The sequence below is a fragment of the Miniopterus schreibersii genome (assembly GCF_964146895.1).
Source record: "Miniopterus schreibersii genome assembly, chromosome: 4".
In the NCBI taxonomy this organism is placed as follows: Eukaryota; Metazoa; Chordata; class Mammalia; order Chiroptera; family Miniopteridae; genus Miniopterus; species Miniopterus schreibersii.
In genome coordinates this window covers 82017957-82044049 of record NC_138105.1, presented here as the reverse complement: position 1 = coordinate 82044049, position 26093 = coordinate 82017957, and the positions used below count along the sequence as shown (strand labels likewise).

At 54.3% G+C, this 26093-nt stretch overlaps 2 protein-coding genes across 2 annotated transcripts in view; one reads left to right on the top strand and one right to left on the bottom strand.

Annotated features, from left to right (window-relative positions):
- The window catches only part of CD74 (CD74 molecule), a 196615-nt gene that overhangs the window by 169683 nt on the left and 839 nt on the right, over nt 1-26093 (top strand). The window lies entirely within an intron of this gene.
- SLC6A7 (solute carrier family 6 member 7) lies at nt 3240-22198 on the bottom strand. The gene is made up of 14 exons (XM_081136048.1): nt 21887-22198; nt 17065-17248; nt 15303-15434; nt 14924-15158; nt 13094-13232; nt 11619-11753; nt 10607-10710; nt 10371-10495; nt 9575-9687; nt 9118-9249; nt 8589-8688; nt 8269-8369; nt 7538-7705; nt 3240-5033 (listed from the first exon to the last, which is right to left on the bottom strand). The coding sequence occupies exons 1-14, from the start codon at nt 21917-21919 to the stop codon at nt 4824-4826; spliced, it is 1911 nt and encodes a 636-aa protein (XP_080992174.1). The 5' UTR covers nt 21920-22198; the 3' UTR covers nt 3240-4823.

Here is a 26093-nt window from a genome sequence, read left to right as displayed (position 1 = left end):
CTCCCTAGGTTGGCTGGAGGCAGGAGCTGGGCCTGTTTCTTTATCTATACCAGGGACAGCAGGCTCAGGAGGACTCGCCCACCTGGAGGGTTTCTACATACCGTGTTTTGCTCTAAGCACTCTGATCATTTTTTGAAAACATACACTGATCCTCTATATTATCTCATCTAATCCCCTGCTAGGAGAAGGTTATTTTCCCCATTTTGCACCTGAAGACACTGGGTTCAGAGAAGTGAAGTAGCAGATTTGTCCTGGTCAAGAAACCTTGATGGGGCTCTGACCAGTGATGTCCAAGGTGGCCTTGGCGTCTACCTGCTACAATCCTCGAAGGGATGCCATGGACTTTAGTGGGAAAGGCTTTCTTTCTCCCAGATAAAACGAAATCCTGGATGGGGGTGCTGGAAGGAGGCCTCATGTGGAGAGGGAGAGGCTCAGGCGGAGGTGAGCAAGGGGGTGCTGGCCAAGGATCCCAGGGAGGGAGGGCAGCCCTGGATGCCCTTCCAGGGCATGACCAGCGACCAGCGTCAGCGAGGCCTCAGCCCCAGAGGGTGTGGCCTGAAGCTCAAGGAGCCAAACTTTCCATGAACCACCAGCAAAAAATGAGTCTGGAGAAGAGTCCACCGCAGACCTGAAGGCTCAGCAGCCCAGGGTCACGTGGAATTCAGAGAGGCCGGGACTGTCTTAACTCTTTATTGGCTGTCCCCAGAGCCACCAACAAACTGCTTTCGGCATGATGCAGCATTGTGCCAAGCTGTGAACTGGCACTGTGGGTCCCCAAGGACACACAGGCAGGGAAGGGCTGAGCTGGGAATGAACCTGGGTTTGCGTGGCTGAGCAGCCTGTGCTCACGGTCCTCAAAGCCCTGTGGGGTCCAGGGAGCGTGATATGAGTCTTAATGGGCTGCAAATAAAATGGGCTGTCTCAGAAGGCTGGAAGTTCAAGTGCCCCGTGCAGGCTGGCTGGGCTGTCAGGGCTCACCATAGGGCTGAGCCGGCGCCCCTCCCAAGACTCTAGGAGTCCACACCTGGTGGGGATGGAGGGTGCATGGAGTTGGGACCTAAAAGAATGGGCAGGATTCCCATGGGTAGGTGGGGAAGACACTGGATCAGGAGCTGGGCCTGCTCAGGATACCGTGTAAGGATGAACTTGACCGGGGCAGTGGAGGGAACACAGGAGGGTCAAACACTAACCCTTGTGACCCCTGATTTTGTCTGTTGACCCTCACTTGATCTTGGGAATGGTTGACCCTAATGATAAAATGCCCCTCCCCTCTCTGCTACTCCCCCTCCCCCATGTTTGCTCTCAGATCATAGGTTGGCAGTGACTACAGCGCTTTCCAGCACTGCCCAAGAGAACGCCTTCTCTGATGAGTCCCAGAACATGAACGAAGGGCCCCAGGGCACCCTCCACCACACCCCAGTCAGGCGCAGATGCTGCTTCCCAAGGCCCCCCACCAACCTCTCAAGGTCAAGGGACTACGTATGGACACAGAGATTAGCTGAGAAGGAGAGCAGAGCACTGAGTTGGGTGGGGAGACCTGGGGCAAGCCCTGCCCCTCTGGCTGCTAATCCCCCAAGACTGCACAGAGAGGCTGACAGGAGGCCCTAACGGAGCCATGCCTGTTTACATCTTTGGATCAGTTGCTCGTGTTTAAAAATGGGAAATTCCTTATAAAAGTTCAGACTCCCAACTTCTCTTAAAAAGATATCTTGCAACCCAGGCCCACAGTTCTGAGGGTAACCTCCCTCTTAAGAGAGGCATGAGTCCTTCACTAGTTCACTACAGTCCCCACCACTCCCTCTTGTCTCCCCAATACTAACAGTCAGTTGCCATTTTTTCTCCTGCTTGCTCGCATCTACAACCTTTTCCCCCAGGCTCTCCACCTGGTCTTGCAGGCACTGGGTTTTTTCACCTCCTTGGACAGTGTAGGATTCTTGGCTGAGCTTCTACTCCAGACAGGGCTGTGCTTCCTTTCAGGTGCCTACCATGCTGTCACGGAGTCCTCTAGCTAGGGGTCCCTAGTCCCTAGTCAGATTCCACTGCAGCTGGGACCTGGCTGGGGTCTGTTCTGAGCCAGGGGTCCATAAAAAGACTGGGATGGGAGCAGCTGGGAGATGGTGCTGGCGGCAGAGGGAGGGAAGGGTGGTGCGGTAGGACAGGCTGTCTGGGAGCAGCGGAAATGGGAAAAGCAGGACAGCCTGGAAGACTGGGCCAGGGAGGGCAGTCCAGGAACCGCAGGCCCAGCCACAGGATGGTGAGCAGGCGAAGGGGAGGCAGGAGAAAGCAAGCAGGGAGGTGAGGCAGGGAGAGGTGAAGCTGGGAGTGAGTGGTCCAGACTCCTAGGATCCTCCAGTCCCAGACTCAGAATCCCGGGAGAAGCCTAGACTTTAGGATCCTCCATTTATTATTCCTGAGATGTGCCTGTGTGAGAAGTACATACAAGGCCATGATGGCCTGGGCCTGGAGTCTGTCCTAGAGCTGGCAGGGAGAGCCAGGGACAGAGGAACGGGGACAGGGTCACTCTCAGGGCTGGCGCCAGGGGCTCTGTTAGCAAGGCTGGAGCCTACCCCCTGGGTGTGGGAAGAGGCACCCTGAATTGGGAAGTCCATTCTTACATCCTCTGCAAATTAGCAAACCCATCTCTCTTCCCCCACCTAAAGCCCCAAAGAGGGGTGAGGGGGGGCTGGCCCTTTGTTAGGGGAAATTTATTAATATCCGAAATATGCAGCATGTGGGCCCTTCCTTTCCACCCCCAATCAAAGCCTTTGCAAACACCTGGGCCTCGCATTTGAAAGACTCTGGGGCTCTTTTATGTGGCAAGGTCCTGCCAGGAGGGGGTGGGAGAACCAGGAAATTCTTCCAGCCTGGGAAACTCTGGGCTCCTCCCAACCCTGGTCTTCCAGCTCCAGCTTCACCTGCAGAGAGGGCAGGAGAGCAGCTGGAGAGGGAGAGGAGGGTGCTGGGAGGTCCTGGTTTGTTCCTAGCTCTGCCTGCCTCGGCTGAATATCCCTGAGAGAGTCTCCTCCCCTCAGTGGGCCTGGCTTGTCCCTATGTCTAAGTGGTCTTCAGGGCCTCCTCATTTTCTTCATCTTCCCTCAGGCCCCTCCCCCCTATAGAGAAATGAAGTGTCAGAAGCCAGGAGAGGAGGCAGCTGAGTCTCAGTTTCCTTATCTGTCCAATGGGAGCTGGATGGCCCTGTGCCACCCCCCTCCTGGCTCTCAGCAGTAAGGAGGCAGGGTAAGGAGGATGACCTCATTGGGTTTTATTAACAATTAACAACAGAACACAGATGGGTTGGGGAGACACCAGGAGAGAGACGGGCACAGAGGCTGGCACAGCTGTGTGTGGGTGCCATGCCCCACTGGTGGGGAGGTCACCGTGTGCAGGAGGCCTGCTCAGGCATTTTCATACCCCACCCTCATCTCTCAGCAAGGAGGGACCCAGGGCAGCCCCTCCGAGGCCTCGGGATTCAAGATACCAAGGCTTTTGGCCCCAGGCCTGGGGTGTCAGCTGCCTTCTGCTCTCTGTATCCACCCTCATGCCCGGGCCCAGGGACCGGCTTCCTGGAACAGATGAGCAGCATCAAGACCGGTCAGCCACATGTGTGGACCAACTCTGACTTTCCTAGTTGCCCTGGTCACCCACAGCCAAGGCCAACATCCCAGCAGTGCCTGGAGCTGGAAGACACAGTGAGGACCACCAGGACAAGGGGGAAGGGAAGAGAGGGGCCCTGTCTTGACTATGGCCCCTCGTTCCCATTTCCAAAGCTTGTGCATGTCAGGCATCTCCCCCCTCTGTCCCAGTCATGCCCAGGGCTCCCTACAAGGAGGGAAGTGCAGGGTCCCCCTTCTTTCCCTACCCTCACATTATCACCCTCACTCGAGCCACCAGCCCCTCCTGCCTGTCCTCCACAGGCCTCTCATCTCCACCCTGTCCCCTCTAACCCACCCCGCACACTGACCCAGAACAGCATTCTTTCCAAAGCACAGACAGATCATGCAAATCCCCTGCCCACCCCATGTCCCTGGCTCCCCTCCCCAGTATTTCTCATTCCCACTTGAACCCTGTTGTAACCTGGTAACTGCTTCTCCCACCACTCTTCTTGCTCCTAGGCCCCTGGTCTCTGCCCCAGGCAGTCAGCCTCCTGTTCCCAGGAGAGGAACAAGAGGCTACATTCTGATATCCACACTTTGGCTGGGTCAGCACCCCCACAGCGGCCTTCACCACCTTGCCCTCCTCTTCCTCTCCTTCCAAACTTGCCCTTCCTCCAGAGCCCTCAGGTCCCACCTCCTTCAGGAAACCCAGCCTGTGCACCTGAACCCAGAGGGCTCTCTCTCCCACTGGACTTGCTAACCCTCGGTGCCCAGGGCCTGGTGGGCCTGGAGACACCCTGAGTGTCCCTGCCCCGGTCAAGATCCTGGCTGTGTTGAAGGGTGGGGGGCAGGCTCCCTGAGAAAAGGGAGGGGAACACAGATGAGAGTGTGGTGCCAGCTGCCACGTGAGAAAGGGAGTTGGCTGGTCAGGAGGCCTGGGGTTCAGTCCCCTCTGAGACCTCAGGCAAGTCCTCCTCCCTGACCTCAGTTTACCATCTGTGAAGTGAGGGCTGAGCTGGGTCATTCTCAGCTCTCTGTGTGTGTGTGTATGTGTGTGTGTGTTTAGGGGGTAGACAGAGGTTTCAGGAGAGGCAGAGACCACAAAGAAGGACTTGCATTGAGGACTAGCATCACCATGGCCACCTCCCACAGCCTCAGGCCTCCCAGAATCCCAGAGGGCACGGCCGCCTTTGCACTGGGGCAGGACCTCCTGTCCACCTGCTTCCCGCTTCACATCATAGACTCCTCCTCCTCGGCAATCTCTCGGTCCACCTCGATGGCGGTGTTCTCAAAGCTGGTGATGCCCCCGTACTTGCGCATGTGCACCATCAGTGGCTTGGGCGACTGGCTACCAGCCAGAGTGGCCACGTACATGCCCGTCCGGTTTTCCTCCAGCGACGGGCCCCAGTCCATGGCTGGCCGGCTGGCCTGCTGGAGCCTCTGCAGCAGAGCAAAAATAGCGGTGATATTTTAAACAAAAATAAATAAAATAAAAAACCAACAAACAAACAGCGGTGAAAACAGCCAGTATTGCAGCAGTGTTTCCTGGGGCCCAGCACCGGCAAAGACCTTCCCACATCACCTGGGTTAGTCCTTGCAACAATCCCGGGGATGGGGCGCATGCCTGGATGAGACTCCTGCTCTGCCACTCACAGGCTGGGTGGACTTTGGCACAGAACTTAAGCTCTGTTTCCTCATCTTTAACTCAGGACTCATGATACCCAGTTAGGGTTGCTGTGCAGGGTGCTGGGAATGAGGTAAGGCCCAGTAAATGGTGGCAGTGGTTATGGCTGCATGGCAGCCAATGCAAGAGCCCACTCTGGATCCCTTCTCCTAAATGCTGAGTCCTAAGGAGCTGGCAGATTTGGGGGAAAGCCGCGAACTGGGAGAACTGAGGCAGGAATTACTGCTCACCTTCCAAATATCTGATGTTCGGCCTCATTTTGACTGATGTCTGACCTTTCCCTCTCCGAGCCCATTTCCATGGAAAGAGGAAGCTGACTAAGATGGTGACTAAGCCTGGATATTCTAGGGTTCCTTCTTCCTCAAAGCACATTCTCTAAGCCCTCTGCCCTGCCAGGAAGAAGGGCCCCAGGCCCTCCAAGGAGGAAAGACAACCAACATTAAGTGGAGCCCATGGGTGCAGATTGACAGGAGAGAATGCATGCAATGCCCTTAGCCTGGGGCCTAGCCTGGCTCTACACTCCAAGCATGGTGACACATTAAAATCTGTAAAGAGCATGTTACCCTGCTGCTCAGAAACCTGCCAATGGCTTGACATCTCACTTGGAATGAAATCCTAAGTGCCCACCACGGCCTCCATGTCCTGGCCCCTGTCTACCTTCCTGACCTCAGCTCCTGCCACTCTCCCTCCACCCTCTCTGATCCAGTCATGCTGACCTCCTTGCTGTCCCCACACATACCAGCCCCTCCTGCCTCAGGGCCTTTGCACTAATTGTTTTTCTGCCTGGAATGTTCTCCCCTTAGCTTTCTATAACCGATGACCTTGTCAATTTAGTCAGGTCTTGTCAATTTTGTGCTGGAAGCCCTGGTCTCTGAAGGTGTCACTCTGGAGCTGGACAATGACTGCAGTGCTCCCCCCACCCCACAACATGCCTCTCCAATGGGCTGTGAGCAGCTGGGGAAGCAGGGCAGTCAGGAGGCCTTGGAAACCATAAGCTTCTGGGAGGACTCGAGCCCTTCATCCTGAGCAACCCCTTTTCTCCCTTCCTTTTTCAGACACCCTGGTTCTCAAGCAAGGAGGCAAGTTTCCTGTAGTGGCACAGGTGGGGCTCCCGAGGTTCAGAGAAGGCAAGGGGTTTGCCTCCAGTCACACAGCAGGTGGAGGCAGAGCAGTGGTTGGACACCAGGACCCCCTGTGGTCTGGGTGGTGTGGCCACAACCCACTTCTGCCAGGGAAGGGCTCTGAGCCTCTCTCCAGGTGGAGACAGGAAGGTGGGGTGAGGGACAGCTGAGGGCCAGTGGAGCTGTATGGGGAGGAGGGGCAGAGTGTGCTGGTCGGCAGGCTGGGGAGGAGGGTGCAGGAGGCCTGATTTGTAGCCAATTTCAGTGGTGCAAATATCCCACTAGTGTCCTTCTCAAGCTACCAATGGTTTGACAAGTGGTTAATGAAGTTCCCAAATATTTAATAATTAGCTCTTACGAGGCAGTACTAGCTGGATTCACACACCTCTGATGGGATGTGGGGGTAGGAGGTGGGGTCCCCAAGCTCTCTCTGGGACCTGCAGGCTCATTCAGCTCTGCTCACTATGACAGCCTCTTGCCACCAGAGGACTCCACACCCATGGCCTCAGAGGCAAAGGCCTCAGTATAAAGAGGGCACCCTGAGGCTCAGAGATGGGCGGGATCTCATGAGCCCAGCAAGGGTCACTATTCCCTTCTTCTGAGGCTTGCAATCCCTGTGGGTCTCTCCACAAAGCCCTGGCCATGAGGAGGGCTCACACCATCATTCCATTCCCAGGTCACCTGTGGGCCACAGCAGGGCTCCTGGACACAGGTGGAGGGAGACAGCCCACTCTCTGGGGTCCCTCAATGTTGCCTTCTGACCATAGGGAAGCTCTGGGCTGGTGACCAGATTCAAGTCCTGACCCTTGACTGACTCACTGTGGGACCCTGTCCTCTCCCCAAGACAAGCAAGCATTGGCTGACATTGGTGGTCTTTGGATTGAGCCCCTCGAGGCTCTGTGTGATGTGAGGGGCCACAAGGCAGGCCCACCAACCCTACCTCAGCTCAAACAGGCCTGAGCTGATTCGTAGCTCAGGCTGCTGGTTAGAAACATTGCTCTTGAAAGAAGCCTGGTTGAAAGAAGGCTGCAAGGCCCTGGGTAAGGTGTTGGTGCAAATGTTTTCTGTTTTAGTGGGTGGGCCCATGGCCAGGCCACAGGTTGGGAAGGTGGGAGAAGGCAGGGGTATGGCTGACTCACCTCCCAGAGTGAGCCCTCCTCTCGAAGCACAGCCACCAGCATGCCGGCTGGGATGAGGAGGCAGGACAGCAGGCCCATCAGGATGCCCAGGAGCTCTGCCCAGGCTGGAAAGCGGTAGCTGCCGTACTCTGAGGGCTGGTACTTGATGATGCTATACACCAGCAGGGCCTGCAGGGAGGGGGCTCCCAGCATCACTGTGGGTGTTGGGCGGCCCCCAGGGCTTAGGATAGCCCCAGTCTGAGCTACCTTAAGGCCTGAGAAAGCCCAGCCCAGGGCCACCCCAAGGCCTGAGATAGCCCAGCCCAGAGACACCCAGTGTCTGAGATGGCCCAGTCCTAAGTGGTATCAGAACCTGAGATGGGCCATCTTTGTTTTGGAACCTTGGCAAGGCCTGAGCTTACTCTGCTCTAAGTTCATCCAATGCCCAGGCCTGAGACAGCCCAGCTCTGAAGCACCCTAATTTCTGAGATGGTATATCCCTGACCTGCTCCAACCCCAAGGCTGAGAAAGAAAAGCCTCAAAGCTCCAGCCCTAAGGCCCACCACAGACACAAAAGCTGGGGGCATCAAAGGGGGTTGGGGAGTAGACCTGATCCTGGTGCCCAGCCCAACCCACAGCCCTGATAGAGGTCCACTCTGGGCCAGGGCAGCCCTACCAGACTTAATGCCCAGAGGGGCCCTCCTCTCAGCCCTGGGCCCCCAGATAGCAGCCTGCCCTCCCACCCCAGTTACCAGGAGCGTGGCTGGGGTCAGGAATAGCCAGCAGGCCCTGAAGTAGAGGCCCGGCTTGAAGCCCAGCATCATGTGGATGTCTCGGCAGAACCTCTGGATTCCTGCACCAGGGAGGAGAGGAGGATGGCCCTACCCATGGGTCCCACCCATGGGCCCCACCCATAGGCCCCACAAGCGCCAGCAGCCCCTCCTCCACCCCAATGGTCCCCACCAGAAACCCTGGCCCCTGGGACCACGAATCCCATTGCTGGGGGCTCCAGCGTAGGCTCCCGTCTCCCACTGTGGGGAGCCTCAACTCCACCTCCCCCGGCCCCTCTCACCATATACCCGGGTGACAGCGAGGCACGTGGTGATCACCACCACCATTAGCCCGAAGCTGGCGCTGTAATCGTCTAGAAGGACCAGCCAGTACATGCCCCCCTGGAATACAAGTTACAGCTCTGGGGTCCCCTCACCATGGCCTGGCTCCCTGCTGCAGCCCCTTCTCCAGGCAGGAAGCAGCCAGGCCAGCGGGGAGAGCAAGCTGATGACAGGGTACCGCTGTTCACCTGCCAAGCCCTTTCTATGCATCACCCCATTTAATAGATGGGAAAACAGGCCCAGGGAGGTGAAGCCACTTGTCCAGCAAGTGCAGGAGTGAGGCTTGAAACCAGGTCTTTCAGACTCCAAAGCCAGGACCCTGGGTCATAGGCCAAGTGCCCCTTGGGAGAGAGGGTCTGGGATGGTCTAGGTTACCCCCAAAGAGGTCGAATAAATGGGTGGTTCAGGGAGGGCACAGCCTGGCCACAGACATTGCTACAGGTGTCCCCAGCCTCACCTCCCAGCCACCTGCCTTGCAAAGCCACTCACGTCAGTGGTGAGGACCAGCCCCATCAGGTACATGGCCACGCAGATGAGCCCTGAGAACACGGCCTTCTTGGGTCGCAGGTAGTATGGGAACTCATCTGTCACAGCTGTCACAATGGTCTCCAGAAAGGCAAACTGGGGGTGGGGGAGAGGGAAGGGTCAGAGTTCTGCCTCCACCACACACACACACACACACACACACACACACACACACACACACACAGATACAGACACACACATATATCACACTCCAGACACATTACACATAGACACACACAGATACACACACACAAAGATCACATACATCACAGACACACACAGAAACACACATATGACACTCACAGACATGTTACATAGACACATGCAGATACACAGTTACACATCTCACCCATGCACAGATACACACAGCACTCACACAGCACACACGCCATGAGGCCCCACTGGTGCGGACAGGGCTCACCTGACTGTCCAAACCGAGAGTCAGCAGCATGAAGAAGAAGAGGAAGGACCAGAAGGGCGACAGAGGCAGCATGGTCATGGCCTGCGGGTAGACGACAAAGGCCAGGCCAGGGCCTGGGCCAAGGGCACACGGGGTCAGCAGCCTGGGGCACATGGCATGCCCCCACATACATACTCCAACACACATGGTCACTTACACCCACTTGGGCAAACCAAAGATGCCCACTAACTGCACATTCCTGATACTTCTTAACTCCTAGGACACATGCCAGCACATTGTCAGTGCTCAATAGACATAAGCTGATAAAATAAATGAATTAATAATGAGTACATGAATAAACATGAGACCCAAATATAACACCTCATTTGAATACAGTTATGTACACAACCATTTGCATAAACAATCCCACTAACACACACGCTTAAACACGTCCACTGGCACAAGACACTGATTCACAAGATCACTCACACCATCGATTCACTTGCACACAGACATCTCAGTACAGGATATGACTCATTTGGACAAGCAAGGCGAGTTTCTAAGCTGTGAGAAAACATAAGACAGTCTCATACAGGAGTTCATTTATCTCCAGACATAGGTTAACACACACTTATTCGCACATGGCCACCCAGAGACCAGCTAAGACACGTTCATTCGTGCACACATGCATGCACGTTCACACACACACTCAGTGCACCCATCCACAACCCTGCTGGTCCACACACAGGCTCACTTCCCCAGCCCCAGCTGTGCCCGACACACGCCCTTGCCCACCAGGGCGGGGCAGCCCGCCCACCTGCTTTGGCAACTTGGCCCACAGGCACATTCAGCTCCTGAGACATGTAGCCCAGCACAGAGAAGATGGCGAAGCCAGCCAGGATGCTGGTGATGGCGTTGCCCAAAGTGACGATGAAGGTGTCCCTGTTGGGAGAAGTCCAGGTGCAGGCTGGGTGAGCCTCACCCCATGAGGCCCTCCCTGGCCAGCCCCTCTGCTCCCGGCTCTGGCCCTGGGGTCCAGGGGGCTGCACTGACCGATAGATGTTCTGGTGAAACGTGTTGTAGGAGGCAAAGGTGAGGAGACCCCCGAAGCCCACACCCAGGGAGTAGAAGATCTGAAGGGCAGCTTCGATCCACACCTGCAGCAGGAAGGATGCAGATGGAGGGCAAAGAGAAGCAGCTGGCACTCCGTGGTGCCCGAGGGCCAAGGAAACAGGAGGAAGGAGGTGGGGAGGGAGCCAGTCAATAGGTCCAGGGACAGCATGGGGAAGGGCCTGGCTCACAACTGGCATGGCTCAGAGCAAATCCAGTTTCAACACTTATGCTGGGCCTCCTGGGCCTGTTTCCCCATCCAGGATCTAGAAGGTAATCTCTAAGCTTGGTCTCATTCTGAAGGAAGTAGTTCCTCGTGTAAATTTTTCAGTATATTCATATGGACAACAAGCCCATGCAGCCCCTAAACTTCCCTCCTGGAGTCAGAGGGACCTAGATTTGGGCCCCAGCTCTACCACTTTCTAGCTGTATAGCCTGGGGAGGCCACATCACCTCTCTGGGCCTCAGGCCCCTCTGCAATGAAGGGATGGGAATAGGGTGGTGGTGAGGGTTAAATGATTGACTACATACATGCAAAGTGCTAAGAGCGGCGTTGGGCATGGTAACTTGTCAATAAATAAGAAATGATAGCCATCAGTATTATTGTTGTGACTACTACTATTACTAATGCATTCCTTGGGGTTTGGAGTCAGACAGACGACCTGGGTTAGAATCCCAGCTCTGCCAGTCACTCCCTAGCTTTGTGACCATAAGCTCATTGCTAACTCTTTTGGGCCTCAGTTTTTTCATCTGTGAAATGGGAGAATAACACCTACTTCATAGAATTGTCAAGAACGATAAATGAAAAAGAGTGCCGAGCACAGTGCCTGGTACTGGAGGCTCACCTCCTGGGGGATTTCTACCCCCTGCCCACTCTTTTCTCCAGGGACCCCTCTTTCCCCTTCCCAGCTCAGGCCTGACCCCTCCCTCCACACCCCAGCCCCCAGGGCCTCACCTTGGAAGACAACAGGTAGTGGAACTGGGGGGTGAGATAGAACTGGATGCCCTTCCAGGCCCCCGGGAGGGTGACTCCGCGGATCAGCAGCATGACCAGGATGAGGTAGGGGAATGTGGCCGTGAAATACACCACCTGAGAGGTGACAAGTGGGTATGGAAGGCAGGGTGACTTTCTCTACCCTGCTCTTCTTCTAGAAAGCTCCATCTTACTCCCAAGCCGGCAACAGCCATCAATCTATGATGCTTCTTCTTTCCTCCCTCCTTCCCTTCTTTCCTCCCTCCACACACTGATCACATCAGCAAAGTCCTGTCACTGCTTCCCAAGCTGTCCCAAATCCACTTACTCACTCCAGCCACCATCACCCCTCCCCTGGAGGTCATGTCCCACATGTCCACATGTCCAGCAAACCCATCAGCCAGCATGATCATCAGACACTGGACATTCCCGGGCTCCCTGCTGCCCTGTCTCTGCCCTCTGCAGATACCATCGAATCCCAGGCTCCTTACTGCCTTGGCTTGCACCACAATTATCTCTCCTCTTTTTCTAAATGCTTTCTCCTCTGGCTTCCTAGTCTTTCTTTTAATGGTTCTCTTCCAAGTGGATAACACTTCCGAGCACTTTGCAGAGGGACCAGTTCTGATTTATAAATGATTAAGTAAACCATTCTGGTTTCCAAGTCCTTCCAAAACAGCTTTATGGCCTTCCCGCCCTTCATAACCTAAAGTGGACACCTGTGGCGACGTCTGCCCAGCAGCTCACTGACCTTCTTCAGAGAGCAGTCCCCTAACTTTCCCCAGCTGGGCCTCATTCCCAGCTCCGGGGGTGGGCACGTGACCCAGGCCCAGCACTCCACCCTCCTGGCCATAGTGACTGGTTCAGGCATGGGTACTGTGACCCAACTTACCCAGTGAGACCTACTTCTAGGATTCTGCAAACGGGGGAAAGGGGGAACCCTTCACTAAGCATGCAAAGTGTAGCCCAGAGTGGCTGAGACAACCATATAAAGAAGGAAGCCTGAGAAGGAAGCCAGTGCAGTGGAAAGCACTGCTGAGAGACTGTGAGAACCATGGTCCTAATAGCATTCGTTGAACCCCTAGACCCAGCCATGCCTGAAGCACACACTCTGGATTTTCCAATCGAGTGCGACACCTGGATACCTGGATTCTGGCCACTTGCATCTCTGATTCATACAGCCACCCTCCAAGCATTCAAGAAACACTGGCTGAGCCTCTTCAAAGTGCCAGGCACTGGGTCAGGATACAAACTTGAATAAGATAGGTCCTGCCCTTGGCAAGTTTCTAGGCTAGTGAACCAGCCTAGCCACTGGCCATCCTTACCTCCACATCTTTCTCAGGCAGTGTCCCCCCTGCCCCCAACTCCATGCCCTTTCCCTTCCCCTCATCCTCTTAGGTTCAGTCCACGCCCTGCCTCCTCCAGGAAGCCCTCACCCATCCCAGCTCCTCAGGTCTCACCTTGCCTGAGGACTTCACACCCTTGAGGATACAGAGGAACACGATGATCCAGGCGAGCAGCAGGCAGAGGCAGAGGTTCCAGCGGATCCCCCCGGGACTGCCGATGCCCTGGCTGCCTTGGATGTGGAGAACGTAGCGGCTGTGGGAGACGAAGGTCTGAGTGTCCTCTGGTCACACTGGCACACTCCATTGACATGGAGGAAAGCCGTGGCCAGCCCGCAAGGTGATTCTGGCTAGTTTCCTTTCGATTCCAGTCTGTCTTCTGACCAGCTTTGCACACTGGAGGTTTGCCTCTACAGACCCCATCACCCAGCCTGCCTTCCTCTTTGATTTCCATTTGGGTTTGGCTAGTGGGATGCAACAGCAGGAGACTGGAGGGTGGCAGAAGTGAAGGATTGGGGTATTTGCACACAGATGTGTACACATGCCTGTGCACACACGCATGCATGCATGCATGCCATCAGAAGACCTGGCCGTGACCGCCTTCTTCCACAGCAAGCCCATTGGTGGGCAGCCTTTCTTCCGAGGCTCCAAACATCCCTGGTCCCAGTACCACCAGTCCCTTGGCTTGCCTCCTTGGCTCAGAGATGTTACAGCCGACCCCCTTGCTGGTTCCTGGTGCTTCACCTCTCCGTGTGGACTCCCTCACCTCTGTAAGTCCCTCCACTAAACACCCTTTGCTGAAGCCTCGTGAGAGTGCTCTCTGCTTCCTGCCTGCATCCCCACTGATGCAGTGGGTCATGGTGTTTCCATGGACACCCCTGGCAGCTGCTGGGCCCTCGCATCACATTCTTTGGCTTTAAGCTGCACACCCAAGCCCATCCTTTCCCGCTGACTAGACATACTCCTCAACAGGTGCACACACTTTAGATGCACTTTAAATGGAAAACAGATGAACTGTATAATAAATGTAGGTTGGAGACCAAAATACTTCAAGACATGGGGTACATTTGGGGGAAGATACCTAAGAGCACTCTTGGCAGGTGAAGGGTTGGGGGTATCGGGACCGTGTCCTCTGGTCAGCCAATAGTCCCTACCCAGGGACCAGACTACTCTGGAATGTTCCAGAACAGGATCAAGAATCAGGGTTCCTTGGTTCCAGTACTGCCCCTTCCACCAAGTACTGAGCAAGCCTCTGGGTTTTCTCAGCTATAAAGTAGGGTCTCAGGACAAGCTGATGAATAGTGCCATCCTGACACCCATCATTTATGGGGGCTCACAATATGCCTGACTATGTGATAAGGGTTTTACCTGCATTACCTTGTGCATTTCTCACAACAATCCCTTACTCTCCTATAGTCTTATCTCTGCTATTAAACTAACCAGAGACGGTCCTTACTATGTGATCCTGGCTGACGCTATGTTCTTTACCTACTAATATAGTTGGTGCTCGATAACTATTGATTGAAAGAATGAATGAGTGACTGACTGCATGACATCCTATGAAGTAGGGACTATTATCAACCCCTTTTACAGAGGTGGAAACTGAGGTTCCAAAAGTTACTCCTACTGTTACCATCATCATCATCATCATCAGGTAGCATTTATTGAGCACTTGCTATCCACCAGACTGGCTGGCAACATTTATATGCCTTTTTTTCTCTAATCCTCATGGCAGCCCTCTAAACTACTACTATTGTACCCACTTTATACATAAACCATCAGAAGCCAAATACATTGTTCCAGGTCACAGAGCTGGTCAGGCAAAGAGCAGAGATTAGAGCCCAGAGTTCACCTAACATGAGCATCTTTGAGGTGAATGCTGGGCCCCTAGGGGACTCGGGCTGGTTCCTGCCCGCCCCCATCCCCCGGGGCGGGGCCCCCCCAGACCTCCAGTACTCCTCGCTGGGGCTGACGGTGCTGGTGAGGTTGAGGGGCAGGGCCCCGTTGCCATCCTTGGAGCCTCTGTGTTCAAGGCAGAGGTCTGTGTTCCACCAGTTGCCGCAGTGCTCCCAGGGCAGGTCGCTGGTGAGGGAGGCGAAGAGGTAGAAGAGCACATAGGCGATGATCATGTTGTAGTAGATGGCCACCAGGCCCACGATGAGCAGCATGGCCGCGCCGGCCCCTGGTGTGGCGACAGGCGCTGCCCTTAGGCTAAGCCCTCCTGCGGGCCAGGCTGGGAAGCCATCCCTTTTTGGAGGTTGAAGGGTAGGGGGACCACCTGGCCTCCCCCAGGCCCAGACCACCCCAGGGAACACTGAGGCCTCACCTTTGAAAAGGGGGCTGATTTTCCAGACAGCCAGGGGCCCCAGGCTAGAGAACTGGCCCAGGGAGAGCTCGAGAAAGAAAAGGGGGATGCCGCAGATGGCCAGCATGAGGAAGTAGGGCACGAGGAAGGCACCTGCAAGGAGAAGCGAGGGTGGGCAGGGTCTCAGTGGGTCAGCTCCCCTAAAGCCCAGTTCTAGCCCCACCCCTCCCCGACCAGGGGACACCACCTGCGACCTGAGGGGATACTTCTCCTGTGTCTTGGGACTGTCTTCCTTTTTACCATCAATCACTGAGGGCCAAGGGGTGGGCGGGGATTCACTCACCTCTGTAGCCCCAGTGCCCAAGCCTAGGGCTTGGCTCAGAGCAGACACTGAGCGAGTGAATGAACAAATAAATGAATAAATGAGTGAATTCCCTGCTGAAAAAAGTGCAAACTCCGCAGTGCAGAAATCAACCCTCCAATCTACCTGCCCCTCCCCTTCCCACCTTGCCACCTCAGATGCCCGATGCCCGTGGCTGCCACCTGTGGTCTCATGTGCCCAACATCCCTTCCCCCTTTCTTCTCTTATTGGCAGCCAACTCCTTTAGAGAACTTCCCACCACCACATGGCTCTGGAGGGGCTGCCAGTCACATCAGCCAACCCATGCCCACCTCCTCATGGACACACATCCCCAGCCAGGCCATTTGGAGACCTTCCCTGCAATTCTACATAGATTCATTCAGAGGCGGCAGTTCTGAGGATGAAGTCATTCCAGAGTTTTCTCTGGCCACCCCACCGGCAAGGAGGAAGCCTGTCCCAGGAAAAAATGAGGTCAGCATACAGAGGTAAAAAGAGTCAGGAACTGGGGGGTGGGTGGGGGCAGAGAGAACTGTGGATATTATAAAGTTCCTGGGGCTTCAGAGCCCAGCTCCAGTCCCCCCCTTCCCAGTCGTATCATTCATCTGTCTTTGCTTCATCTAGTTTTATTTGGATTTCTGTCACCCTGCCAATATGTGTTTCTTTAACGAGTTTGGTGGAGATGGGAGGAGATATGGAGCGCTGGTGGGCGTGCATTGGCTCTGCAGAAGATAGTCCTGGGGTGGGATGTTGGGTCTGCCACTGTGTGATCTTGGGCAAGGAACCCGGCCTCTCCAAGCCCAGAGGTCCTCATCAGGACAAAGGTGCCCACCCAAGAGGGCTATCTTCAGGGTTAAATGAGACAGGCTTGAAGAGCACCAAGCCAGGGCTGGCAGATGGTGAGTGCTCAACCCCAGCTATTGTTAATAAGACAGAACAGTCACTTGATGGAGAAGCAGAGGCAACGAAGGATTTGTGTAAGATGGGAGAGCCTGTGTTTGCAGTCAGAATGAAGGAACCAGGAGAGGACACCAGATAGAAGATTCGGGAGCAGGAATTATCGATAGAGCAAGGTTCTGGAGGAGGTTGGGCGGGAGTGGGGAGAATATTGAGAGTACAGTAATCACTGGCTGGCAGATACAGCTCTTCATTGTCAAGCAGAGGCAGCCCTCTGCCCATCACTCAAGGCCCAGAAAATGCCAAGGCTCGGGGCTTACTGCGTGGGTATCCATGCTGGGGACGAGAGAGAGGGAGGAGGGGCCTGGGTGATGAAAAAGCACATGGAAGGCGAGCTCCCTCTTTCCAGCTCCAGGTTGCTATCAAACCACTTTCAACTAATTCTGCTCAAGGTCAAACAGGAGACAGTAGCTAAGGCTACTTCAAACCTCAGTCCACCCGGAGCCCTGGCCCATCACCCGGCCGTACCTCCTCCGTTGGTGTAGGCTCTATAGGGGAAACGCCAGACGTTCCCCAGGCCCACGCAGTAGCCGATGCAGGACAGCAGGAAGTCCAGTTTGCCTGTCCAGTTCCCCCGGTCTGCAGCAAAGTCCACGTCCAAGTCTACATCACCCTGGTCACTGGGGGTCATCAGCAGGTCTGGGGTGATGGGCTACCAATAAGAGAGATCAAAAGTGTGAAGGAGAAAGGTGAGGCCAGGTTGGAACTGTGACCACCAGTACAAGAATGTGGGCTTGACTAGGGCTTGAAGACCTTCTATTGGTTCAAATGATCAATTTCTCTCATTTGGGCTAACACGGTCCATACGCAGGAGCTCCTTGAGGTTTTAGGTGACTGCAAACTTATGAGACCAGCGGGGTAGCTCAGGCACTAAGAAAGCCACCTTGATCTTAGTTTGGCTAACACAGAGGTCAAATCAAGGGATGGTCCTATTTTGAAGATGACGATGACAATGATAAAGTTGATGATCTTAACAACAGTCACCATATATTGAGCACTTACTATGTGCTCACTGCACTAAACATTTTCCTCACGTTACCTGATTTCATTATCAAAACAACCCCACGAGCGAGGTATTCATCTAAGCTCCCTTTTAATTATGGGGGAAATTGAGGGTCAACGAGGAACCCTGAGGTACCTGAGGTTTTTATAAGGCTGGCTAGTGGGAGAGTGTCCTGATGTTAAAGCCCATGTTTCAAACACCAGTGCTGAAGTTTTGCTACGCCATTCTGGGCACCATATTTAAAGAAAGACACAGGCAGTTTGGAGCGTGTCCAAAGGGCAGGTGGCCAAACTGGAGGTTGTTCAGGAAAAGCGGTGACATGAGGACGGGAGGAAGGAGCTGGGAAGCCTGAGCATAGAAAGGAGAGGGCTTGGAGGGACCCTGAGCTCCCCTGAGGGAGGGATTAGATTTATGTTCAAGGGGGCCTACAGAGGACTGTGAATTTTAGTTCACAAGCAGGAAGTCGCTATTTAGGCACACATCTGTCTCACAAAGTTATAATCTTCTTGTCACTGCAGGGGAATGGAGGCCAGCTGTCCCTAAGGGCTCCTCTTGTGATTCAAGGAGGGTGGGGAAGTCCAATGGGCATTCCCCCTCCAGGCGGGGGCTAGGAGCTAGATCAGCTGCTTGGAATCCTGGCCCCAAGGGATGTGAGTTAGCACGTCCATGGGCTGCCTGGGCTTGGGGCCTGGAATTAAGCCCAAAGATACAGGATGACCACCTAAAATTCAGAGAGCAGAAGTGGCTCCAGGAATGGGTCAGGAGAAAGGGGCAGTCATGCCTTTCCTGCTTGCCTCTGAAAGTCTCACCTTATGGCAGAAAAAGATGGAACTGCAAAGAAGGCCAATTATCCATGATTTTCAGAGAAAAAGGACTCCTTGCTTCCTACTGAGGAATGATTGTGGGAAGACAGTGATTCCACTGGACTGGAAGTTAGGAGACCACAATTCTAATTCCAGGTCTGTGCCAATTCACTGTATGACTTTAGGAAAGAGTCTTTGGAGCCTCAGTTTCCCCATCTGAACACTGGGGAGATTGGATAGGTCAGTGTTTCCAGAAACACATCCCTTGTGACATTCATAGGTGTTCAGTGGAACAAATGATTCTTGATTCAAAGAAGCTTGGGAAAAGCTGGGTTAACACAAAGTAAAATAGATTTCTTTTCTACAGGACTTGTCAGATCCTTTAATGGACCAATATGCACTGTGACTCTCCAAATGGGGACTAGAATAGAGAGCATTTCCTAATCCTGTTTAAGAAAAGGGTTTCAAGAAGCTGGCCTGCTAGGATATACTTGGGGAAATGCAGGTCTAGACAATCTCTATCTAATAGCCTTCTGGCTCTGATGTGTGAGGCAAGATTCACCAGAGACTTCACTGGAGACACTTGCAGTGGTAGAGGCCCAGGTCAGATTCACTCACAGGGGCTCAGGAAATAGCTACTAACCAGGGTATGTTTCCCCCTAAAACTGCCCTTCCTGCCACCAGACCAAGTAGTTGTCTACACACAAATCAGGTGGCGACAGAGGTGGCTTTGCTGGGGATTTGTCATATGAGCATTGCTGGGATGAAGAGTGTGAGTGTCACAGGACTGGAGGTGTCTGGCTGTGATGACAGGGTTGGTGCAATAGGCTCAGGTGACAGAAATGGGATAAATGTGTTGGGTTGACTTTCAGTGATAATGATGACCCTGGGGATGATCCTGCCTGAGGCTGGCTACTGGACTGAGGGGTGGTGGTGACTGGCACAGCCTGGCATGAATATGGGTGATGGTGACAATAATGAAAACCATGAAAAGCTGCTTTTTAAGTAACTGGGCTCCCAGGGTCGAAACAAATATGTGCCTGGCGGTTCTTGATCCGTAATCTCAGCTGGGGTTAGGGTAGCAGCAGCTCTCAGACCTATCTGAAACCCGCCCCTTCCCCCTGATGCCCTTTCCCCCAAGGCTCTCTCACCACCTGGGTGAGCATCAGCCCTCTGGAACCACTCCCTCCTAGGTAAGCTCCAGGAGGGATGGGGTAATGCCAGTTGACAGAGGTACTGGGTGGTGAGGCAAGCCTGTCACCCTGTGACCCCCCAGCCCCATTTAGGCCAGCTGGCAAGAAGGCCCGATAATGAGGTTCCTCTGATCCCTCCTGAGAAGCTGCTGCCCTTTCTGTGTTCACAGAGCGGGTCCCAGCTCTGTTTCCATGGTGACAAGAGTTCCAAGTGCAGGATGCTGCCAGCTCTCCGTCCCCCTCCTCCCCCAATCAGAGGAAAGCCTGTTTCTGCTCCAGGGGTAGGGATGGAGTCCTCCAAAGCTGAGCCAATGTGAAGCCCACCTGGAGCCCCCAACCCCACCATGGAGTGAATCCCAGGAGGCTGGAACAGAGAGGATGGAATCAATTGGGAGACAGGTTCGGTCAATAACCAAATCAATGGTGCCGGGCTGGAAGCTCAATGAGCCAGCTCACGCTTCCACCTGGGTGTGAGGCTCCCACCCTGGATCCCCCCATTCCACACCTAGAGTCACACGGGAACACACCTGATTTGGGCAGACCTGCACCCTCTCTTTTAGGGGCCAGCAGACATAGGTTGCCAGCAGTGCCAGGGGCTGGGAGAGGCAGGGCTGCCCAAGCTGAGGCTCTCTTGCCATCTCCAGGATGAGGGAGATCATAGGAATCTGGAACCCACGTTCATCATTATGTAGATGAGGAAACCGAGTTTCGGGAAGGGATGAGCCCAAGGTCAAACAGCAAGTTAAGGGCAGAGCTAGACCAGGACCCAGACCTCTGACTCTCAGTCCAATATTCATTTGTGAACAGTGTTGCTCCTTTGCCGATACCCTGCATTTCCTGCCTTCCTGCCTGCTTCTCCTTCAGACCAAGGGAGGGTACCCTGAAGCTAGGCGGCCCCACCCCTGCTCCGCTGGCCCTACGTTGCTCAGCCCACCTTCAGGAAAGCAGTAAGCTGCACTCCTCTCTGCCTTGGTTTCCTTGTCTATAAAGTGGGGATGAGACGACACAGCTCCCAGAATTGTTGGGCGATTACAGGAGACAAGGCTTCACAAACCCTAGCTATTTACATAATGTGTGGTCCTGTGGCAGCGAGGGGAGGAGTTTTTGTGGGGAGGGAGAGGAAAGGGAAGAGAGGAGCAGAATAGAAAAGAACCAGGCAGAACTCAAGACCCAAGAGACCCTCAAATGTCCCCAAGAAGTCACTCATGTCAGGAATAAAAAGGACCCACTTATCAGAGCGGTTCTCTGTGCTGCCCGAGGGCAGAGAGCTTAAATAAATAGGGCAGGCCCTTGGAGGAGGGGAGTGGTCAATAATGCCAGCCCCTCAGCCCGTGTCTCACACCATCCAGCACCTGTGATGGGGGCCTGCTTTGGTGCTCAGACGCTAGGGATGGACAGGCAAGGGTCCAGGTTAGAGAATGGACTTGCCCAAAGCCACAGGGTAAGGGGCAACTGCAGAAGTAGTACCTTGGAATCCTGACTCCTTGGCTGAGACTGGTACTTTTAAGCCAAAAGCCAGAAAACGAGCCTCAATACTCTCCCTCCCCAGGCCCACGCCACTTGGCTGGTAGGTCCAACCCCATAGGACAAGGTGGGAGGGGCTGAGGTCTGGGCCCAAGGCCCCAGGAACACATAGATTTGGCTGCCTCTTTCGTGCCAGCTCCTACCCCCATATCCCTTGTGTCTCCAAGTACCTCACTCCTTGCCTTTGCCTCCTTCTGCCCTGCTGAGGGGCAGCTTGGGGTCTCAGCAGGGACACTAAAGCTGCCTGGAAAAGGAAGGGAGTGGGTAGGAAGCAGGTGGTGGGTCCAGCAGGCAGGAGCATGAGCAGGAAAGCCTGGGCCCCTGCTGGATGGTGGAGGCTGCTTCAGCTTGGAGTGCAGGCCCACGACCCCCCCACCCCGAAATTAGTCCAGCTCAAGGCTGGTGCTCAGCTTTTCTACATACACACCTTCCAATCAGCCCCTGGGGGAAATGGGTGGGGGATTGGAGAGGGATGGGTGCCTGGCCCCAGCTACCCCTACTTTCCACCTCCTGGGGCTGCAGACACCTGTTCACAGAACCTGGCCCAAGGAACCCCGGGGCCAAACATTACGTTCCGACCCCCAGACCGGGGTGGGGTGGCATGGGATGGCCCAGCCCGTGACCCCGCCCCTCCCTGCAATCCAGCTCAGCCCGCCTCCCCCAGAGCTCTAAGCTGGGCGCCCTCCCCTCTCCTCCCCGGGCCTCGTTGGGGGCGGGCCTCTGCGCTCCTCTCCCAGGTGCGCCCCCAGCCCGCCCTCGCGCCCTACCTTTCGGAGTTGAGCTCCCTGGAGCTTCTTCATCTTGGAGGGCAAGATGCTGGGACTTCCCGGCCTGGCTCCCCTTCAGCGCAGAGAGCGAGCGAGAGAACAGGAGATGTGCCGCTGGCCGGCACCGCGCCTTTGCCCCGGCGGCTCCCGCGCACCGGCTGTAGGGGGGGCGAGCGCAGGCGCTGCCGTCTGTCGGCTGCGGGTGTGGGGCGCGGGCCGGCGCTGCAAACGCCTGCCTCTCTCTACGCAGGGCCGGAGGCTGGGGAGGGGTGCTCGGCTGCGCCCGCGTAGACACCCAGACCGACAGACCGCGGAGGGGTAGGGACGGGGGGATGCACGCCCCCTCGCGCAGAGCTGCGATTGGAGGGGCCAACCGCGTAAGGAGGGGGGTCTGCGACAGAAATCCTTGGAGGTCTGGAGGCCTAGGTCACAGTGTCCTGTGTGACCTTGAGCAAGTAACCTGCCCTCTCTGGGCCTCTCTTTCCTCAACTGGACGATTAGGGAGACAGGCTATGCCTGTGGACACTAACAGCCAGTCGCGGGTTCCAGCATCCCCGTGCCTCCTCTTCTGGGCTGTGTGACCTTGCCCACGTTGCTTAACCTCCCTGCACCGCCACTTCATCTGGAAAATGGGGATAAGAATCTTATTTCCTTTGTAAGGACGTGAGGGATTCAGGGAGATAGTGCATGGAAAACATTTAGCATGGGGCCAGGCACATAGTAGGGACTCAGTTAACATTTATTGACGACCTGTGGGTTGCCCACTCCTGCCAACAGAAGAAAAATCCACCAATATTTATTGAGCATCTAAAATGTGCCAGATGCTGGGCTAGGTCTTAGTTCCTCAACACAGAAACCTAGAGAGGCAGACGGTATGATCCCTATTTTACAAATGAGGAAACTGAAGCACAGAGAGGTTCAGTTACTCACTAAAGGTCACAGAGCTAGTGAATGACACCAGTGACAGTCAGGCCTCGAGAACCTTCCAGGCCAGTGGTGATCCTGAACACTCCTTTTCCCCATGGGATGAAAGTGAAACAGGGAGGTTTGGGTGGGGAGAAGGGACAAACTCAACTGTGTTGTTCTGATCATTTGTGACTTAGATCATGAGCACCTGGGCTCCTGGAGGTCCACCAGCAGTATGAACTTGGGAATGTTATGATTGCACATCTGTCAAATGGGCCATCAACCAGCCCTTGCCTGGCTGACCTCTTAAAGCAGTGATTTTCAACTTTTTTCATCTCATGGCACACATAAACTAATTACTAAAATTCCGTGGCACACCAAAAATATATTTTTTGCCATCTGACAAAAAATAGGAATATTTTTTATTCCTTTACACTGGACGACTATTGTGCTGGCTGTTTTCATTTTTTTAATTTGACAATCTAAGGGAAAAGAGGTCAGTGCCCCTGACTAAAGAGTCAGGTAGTACATGTTTGTAAAATTCCTGTGGCACACCGGTTGCAATCGCTGACTTAGAGTGCTGCAAGGGTCCAGTGGGCCTGGGCTAGGGTGGGAAATTATTAGCTAGAGTGATTATATGCATTGGTTTGTGGGACTGAACCAGTATTTGCTAGTGAACCCAGCATATATATTACAAATTGTGCCCCTTTCACTCTTAAAAGTGTCCCTGCTTAGGTACTATTTCATGGGGTCACCCTACCATTAGCCAACATGGGAGGCCTTTGAGGAGAGTGAAGACAGGTGCTGCTGCTTACACCCTGGAGCCTGGTAGGAGGTGGAAAGGGTTTAAGTCAGAGCAAAAGCTTGGATTAAAGGCCTGGCCTGGTCCATGCCCAGCCCACTTCTCCTCCCCAGGTTCCACCCAGCTGCTCTTTCCTTGAAACCTGGCCTCATAGGGCATGCCAGGGGCTCTCTAGACCCAGGAGGAAGGGCCCCTTGGACATGAATGTGAAGGGAAGGAGCATTCATCGAGCCCTACTGTGTGCATTAGATGAACTTATATCCAATATCTAATTTTTAATTCTTTCTAACAGCCTGGTAGGCCAGGTTTGTGCATCTCCATTTGGCCCCTGAGGACACTGTCAGAGGAGTGGTGTCACACAGAACACTGAATCTCTAGGCTTTGGAGATAACGCAAGAGGGTCATGGGAGGTGCCTGGGGATTCCAAGGAAGCCCAGCCAAGGCCCACCCCTGGGGCCTGTCACATTTCTTATAGGACAGGAGGCAGCTTTGCTGAACCACCCCCTCCCACTGGAGTTTCATTAGACCCTATGGAAGGCACAGAGAACCACAAGAACGGGGAATAGAATTAAAGCATTAGCTCTAGAGTCTCTTAATGGCCCCTTCCCAGCAGCACCTGCTCCCCCCAGCCCCAGCCCTGGAAGGAGCCAGCCCTGGGGGAGGGGGAAGGAACAGGGCTGGGGTTTTAGCCTTTCTGAAGCAAACGCGTCATGGGGTAACCACTGAACATCAGCAGTAGTCACTGGGTGCAAATGGGTCTAGGCCCACACATTTCAGATGGGGAAACTGAGGCCCAGAAGAGGTAGGACTTTGCAAAATCACTCTGTGGAGTAGAGGCAGGGTCAGGCCTGGACTCTAGGGGTCTGACTCCACCCAGGCTGTGCCCTCAGATCACACCTTTCTGCCGTCCTCTCTTTACCACCACAGCCTTTGTTGAAAAAATCTGTACTTTATAAAACAAACAAAACCCCAACATTGGAAGACACGGTCCACATAAGTCAATCTACCCACTGAAGCCCCAGTTTTATGATCATACGACTGACCACGAGTTCAGCTACCAACATGTTAGACAATTGCTACCACCACCGTCCCTTCCCTCCATCCCTCTGAGAATGTACTACTGGCAAAATACTTAGGAATTCAAGCCACTGAATACTTAGTCTGTCTCCTCTCCCCCTTCCCTCCTCTCTCTATTCTGGTCTCACATCAAAAGTGAAATGGAGATGTGTGCTAATTTAAGGAAAGTGTTAGAGGAAAATGTACTTCCCGTTATTATATAGGGAGATATTTTTAAATGCATATAAATAAACATTTTTAATTTGCTTTAATGTTCAGACTTTATAGCTATAGAGCATGTGTTTGTTACACCGGCAAGTGGTGACTGTGAGAAATGAGGATCCAGACTGCTAGCCCATCTGGTGTGATTCCAAGGAAGTGATTCCGGAGCAGCCTTGCTAGGACAGGCTTGCCTTCAAAGCCGCCCTGTCCTAGGCCTGCTGTGCCCCCGGGCTCTGCATCCCGCTGGCTGGGCCTCTCAGCTACCCAGAGCCAGGCTGGTTTCCTTGGAGCCCCACAGTCTTCTGTCCCTTCATTGTAACCTGTCACACACATACACACACACCGGGCTGCTGGAGACCTCCTGTGTGAGAACACTCCATTCCCAACCCTGAGCTGTGGCCCTCTGCTCAGCCCATACCAATCTCTCTGCAATCAGTGATGGTCTCTGTGAGACTGAGGTTCTCGGCATGGCATTAAGGGTCTAGAGGGGAAATTATATGCAAAACATGGTGCTGATGGGCATGTTTCTGGTTCCGTAGAGGCCATGACCAGGCCCAGGGACTTCAGGGGCCATGTTAAGCCAGATCTAACTTTTGTCTGGACCCCAGGTCTCCAGTATGAATGCAGAGCCTGCCAACCAGCAGGGGGAAGCTTAAAATCTCTATATGCAAAGCAGAAGCAGCTGATAGGAAAGCTGGAACATCTCTTAGCACTGGGGTCTAACAGGATAGAGGGTTCCCTTTTCTGAATCTTACAACACTCAGCCTCTGAGGGAACTCTCCAGGTGACAGGGAACTCACTACCTCACAAGCCAGCCCATGGCACTGCTTGGAAGTTGTTTTAGATAAGTTTTCTTTTTCACAGCAATCTTACCACTTGACAGGTGATCGCCAACCCAACCTGTGGGCCCCACCCAAGCCCTGACCTCCCATGTGGGCAGCAGCTGCAGCTCATCCAGCCTGCCAGGCCTGGCCACTGACCTCCTGCCAGGAAGGTCTTCCGGTAGCTGGGGACAGGCTGGTCCTGCCTCAGATCTTCCCAGCCACCATCTGTCCTCAGCATTGGGGGTGGGGTAGTTAAAACATCAGTCAGGCCTGCTAGCCTGTCACAGAGGATGCAGCAGCTCTATGAGCAGGTGGCTGAAACCCAGAACTTACTATGTGCTGGGCCCTGTGCTAAACACAGTTCTGAGAGAGGAGAGAGCATTTTCCCTCCTCATTT

What these genes read in the sequence shown, in the direction of transcription:
- SLC6A7 (XM_081136048.1), bottom strand. Translation starts at nt 21,919, where the DNA reads ATGAAGAAGCTCCAGGGAGCTCAACTCCGAAAG. An exon ending in TTTCACCAGAACATCTATCG is followed by an intron (nt 10,496 to 10,606) that starts GTCAGTGCAGCC and finishes TTCTCCCAACAG; the next exon opens with GGACACCTTCATCGTCACTT. An exon ending in CTCTCGGTTTGGACAGTCAG is followed by an intron (nt 9,250 to 9,574) that starts GTGAGCCCTGTC and finishes CCCCACCCCCAG; the next exon opens with TTTGCCTTTCTGGAGACCAT.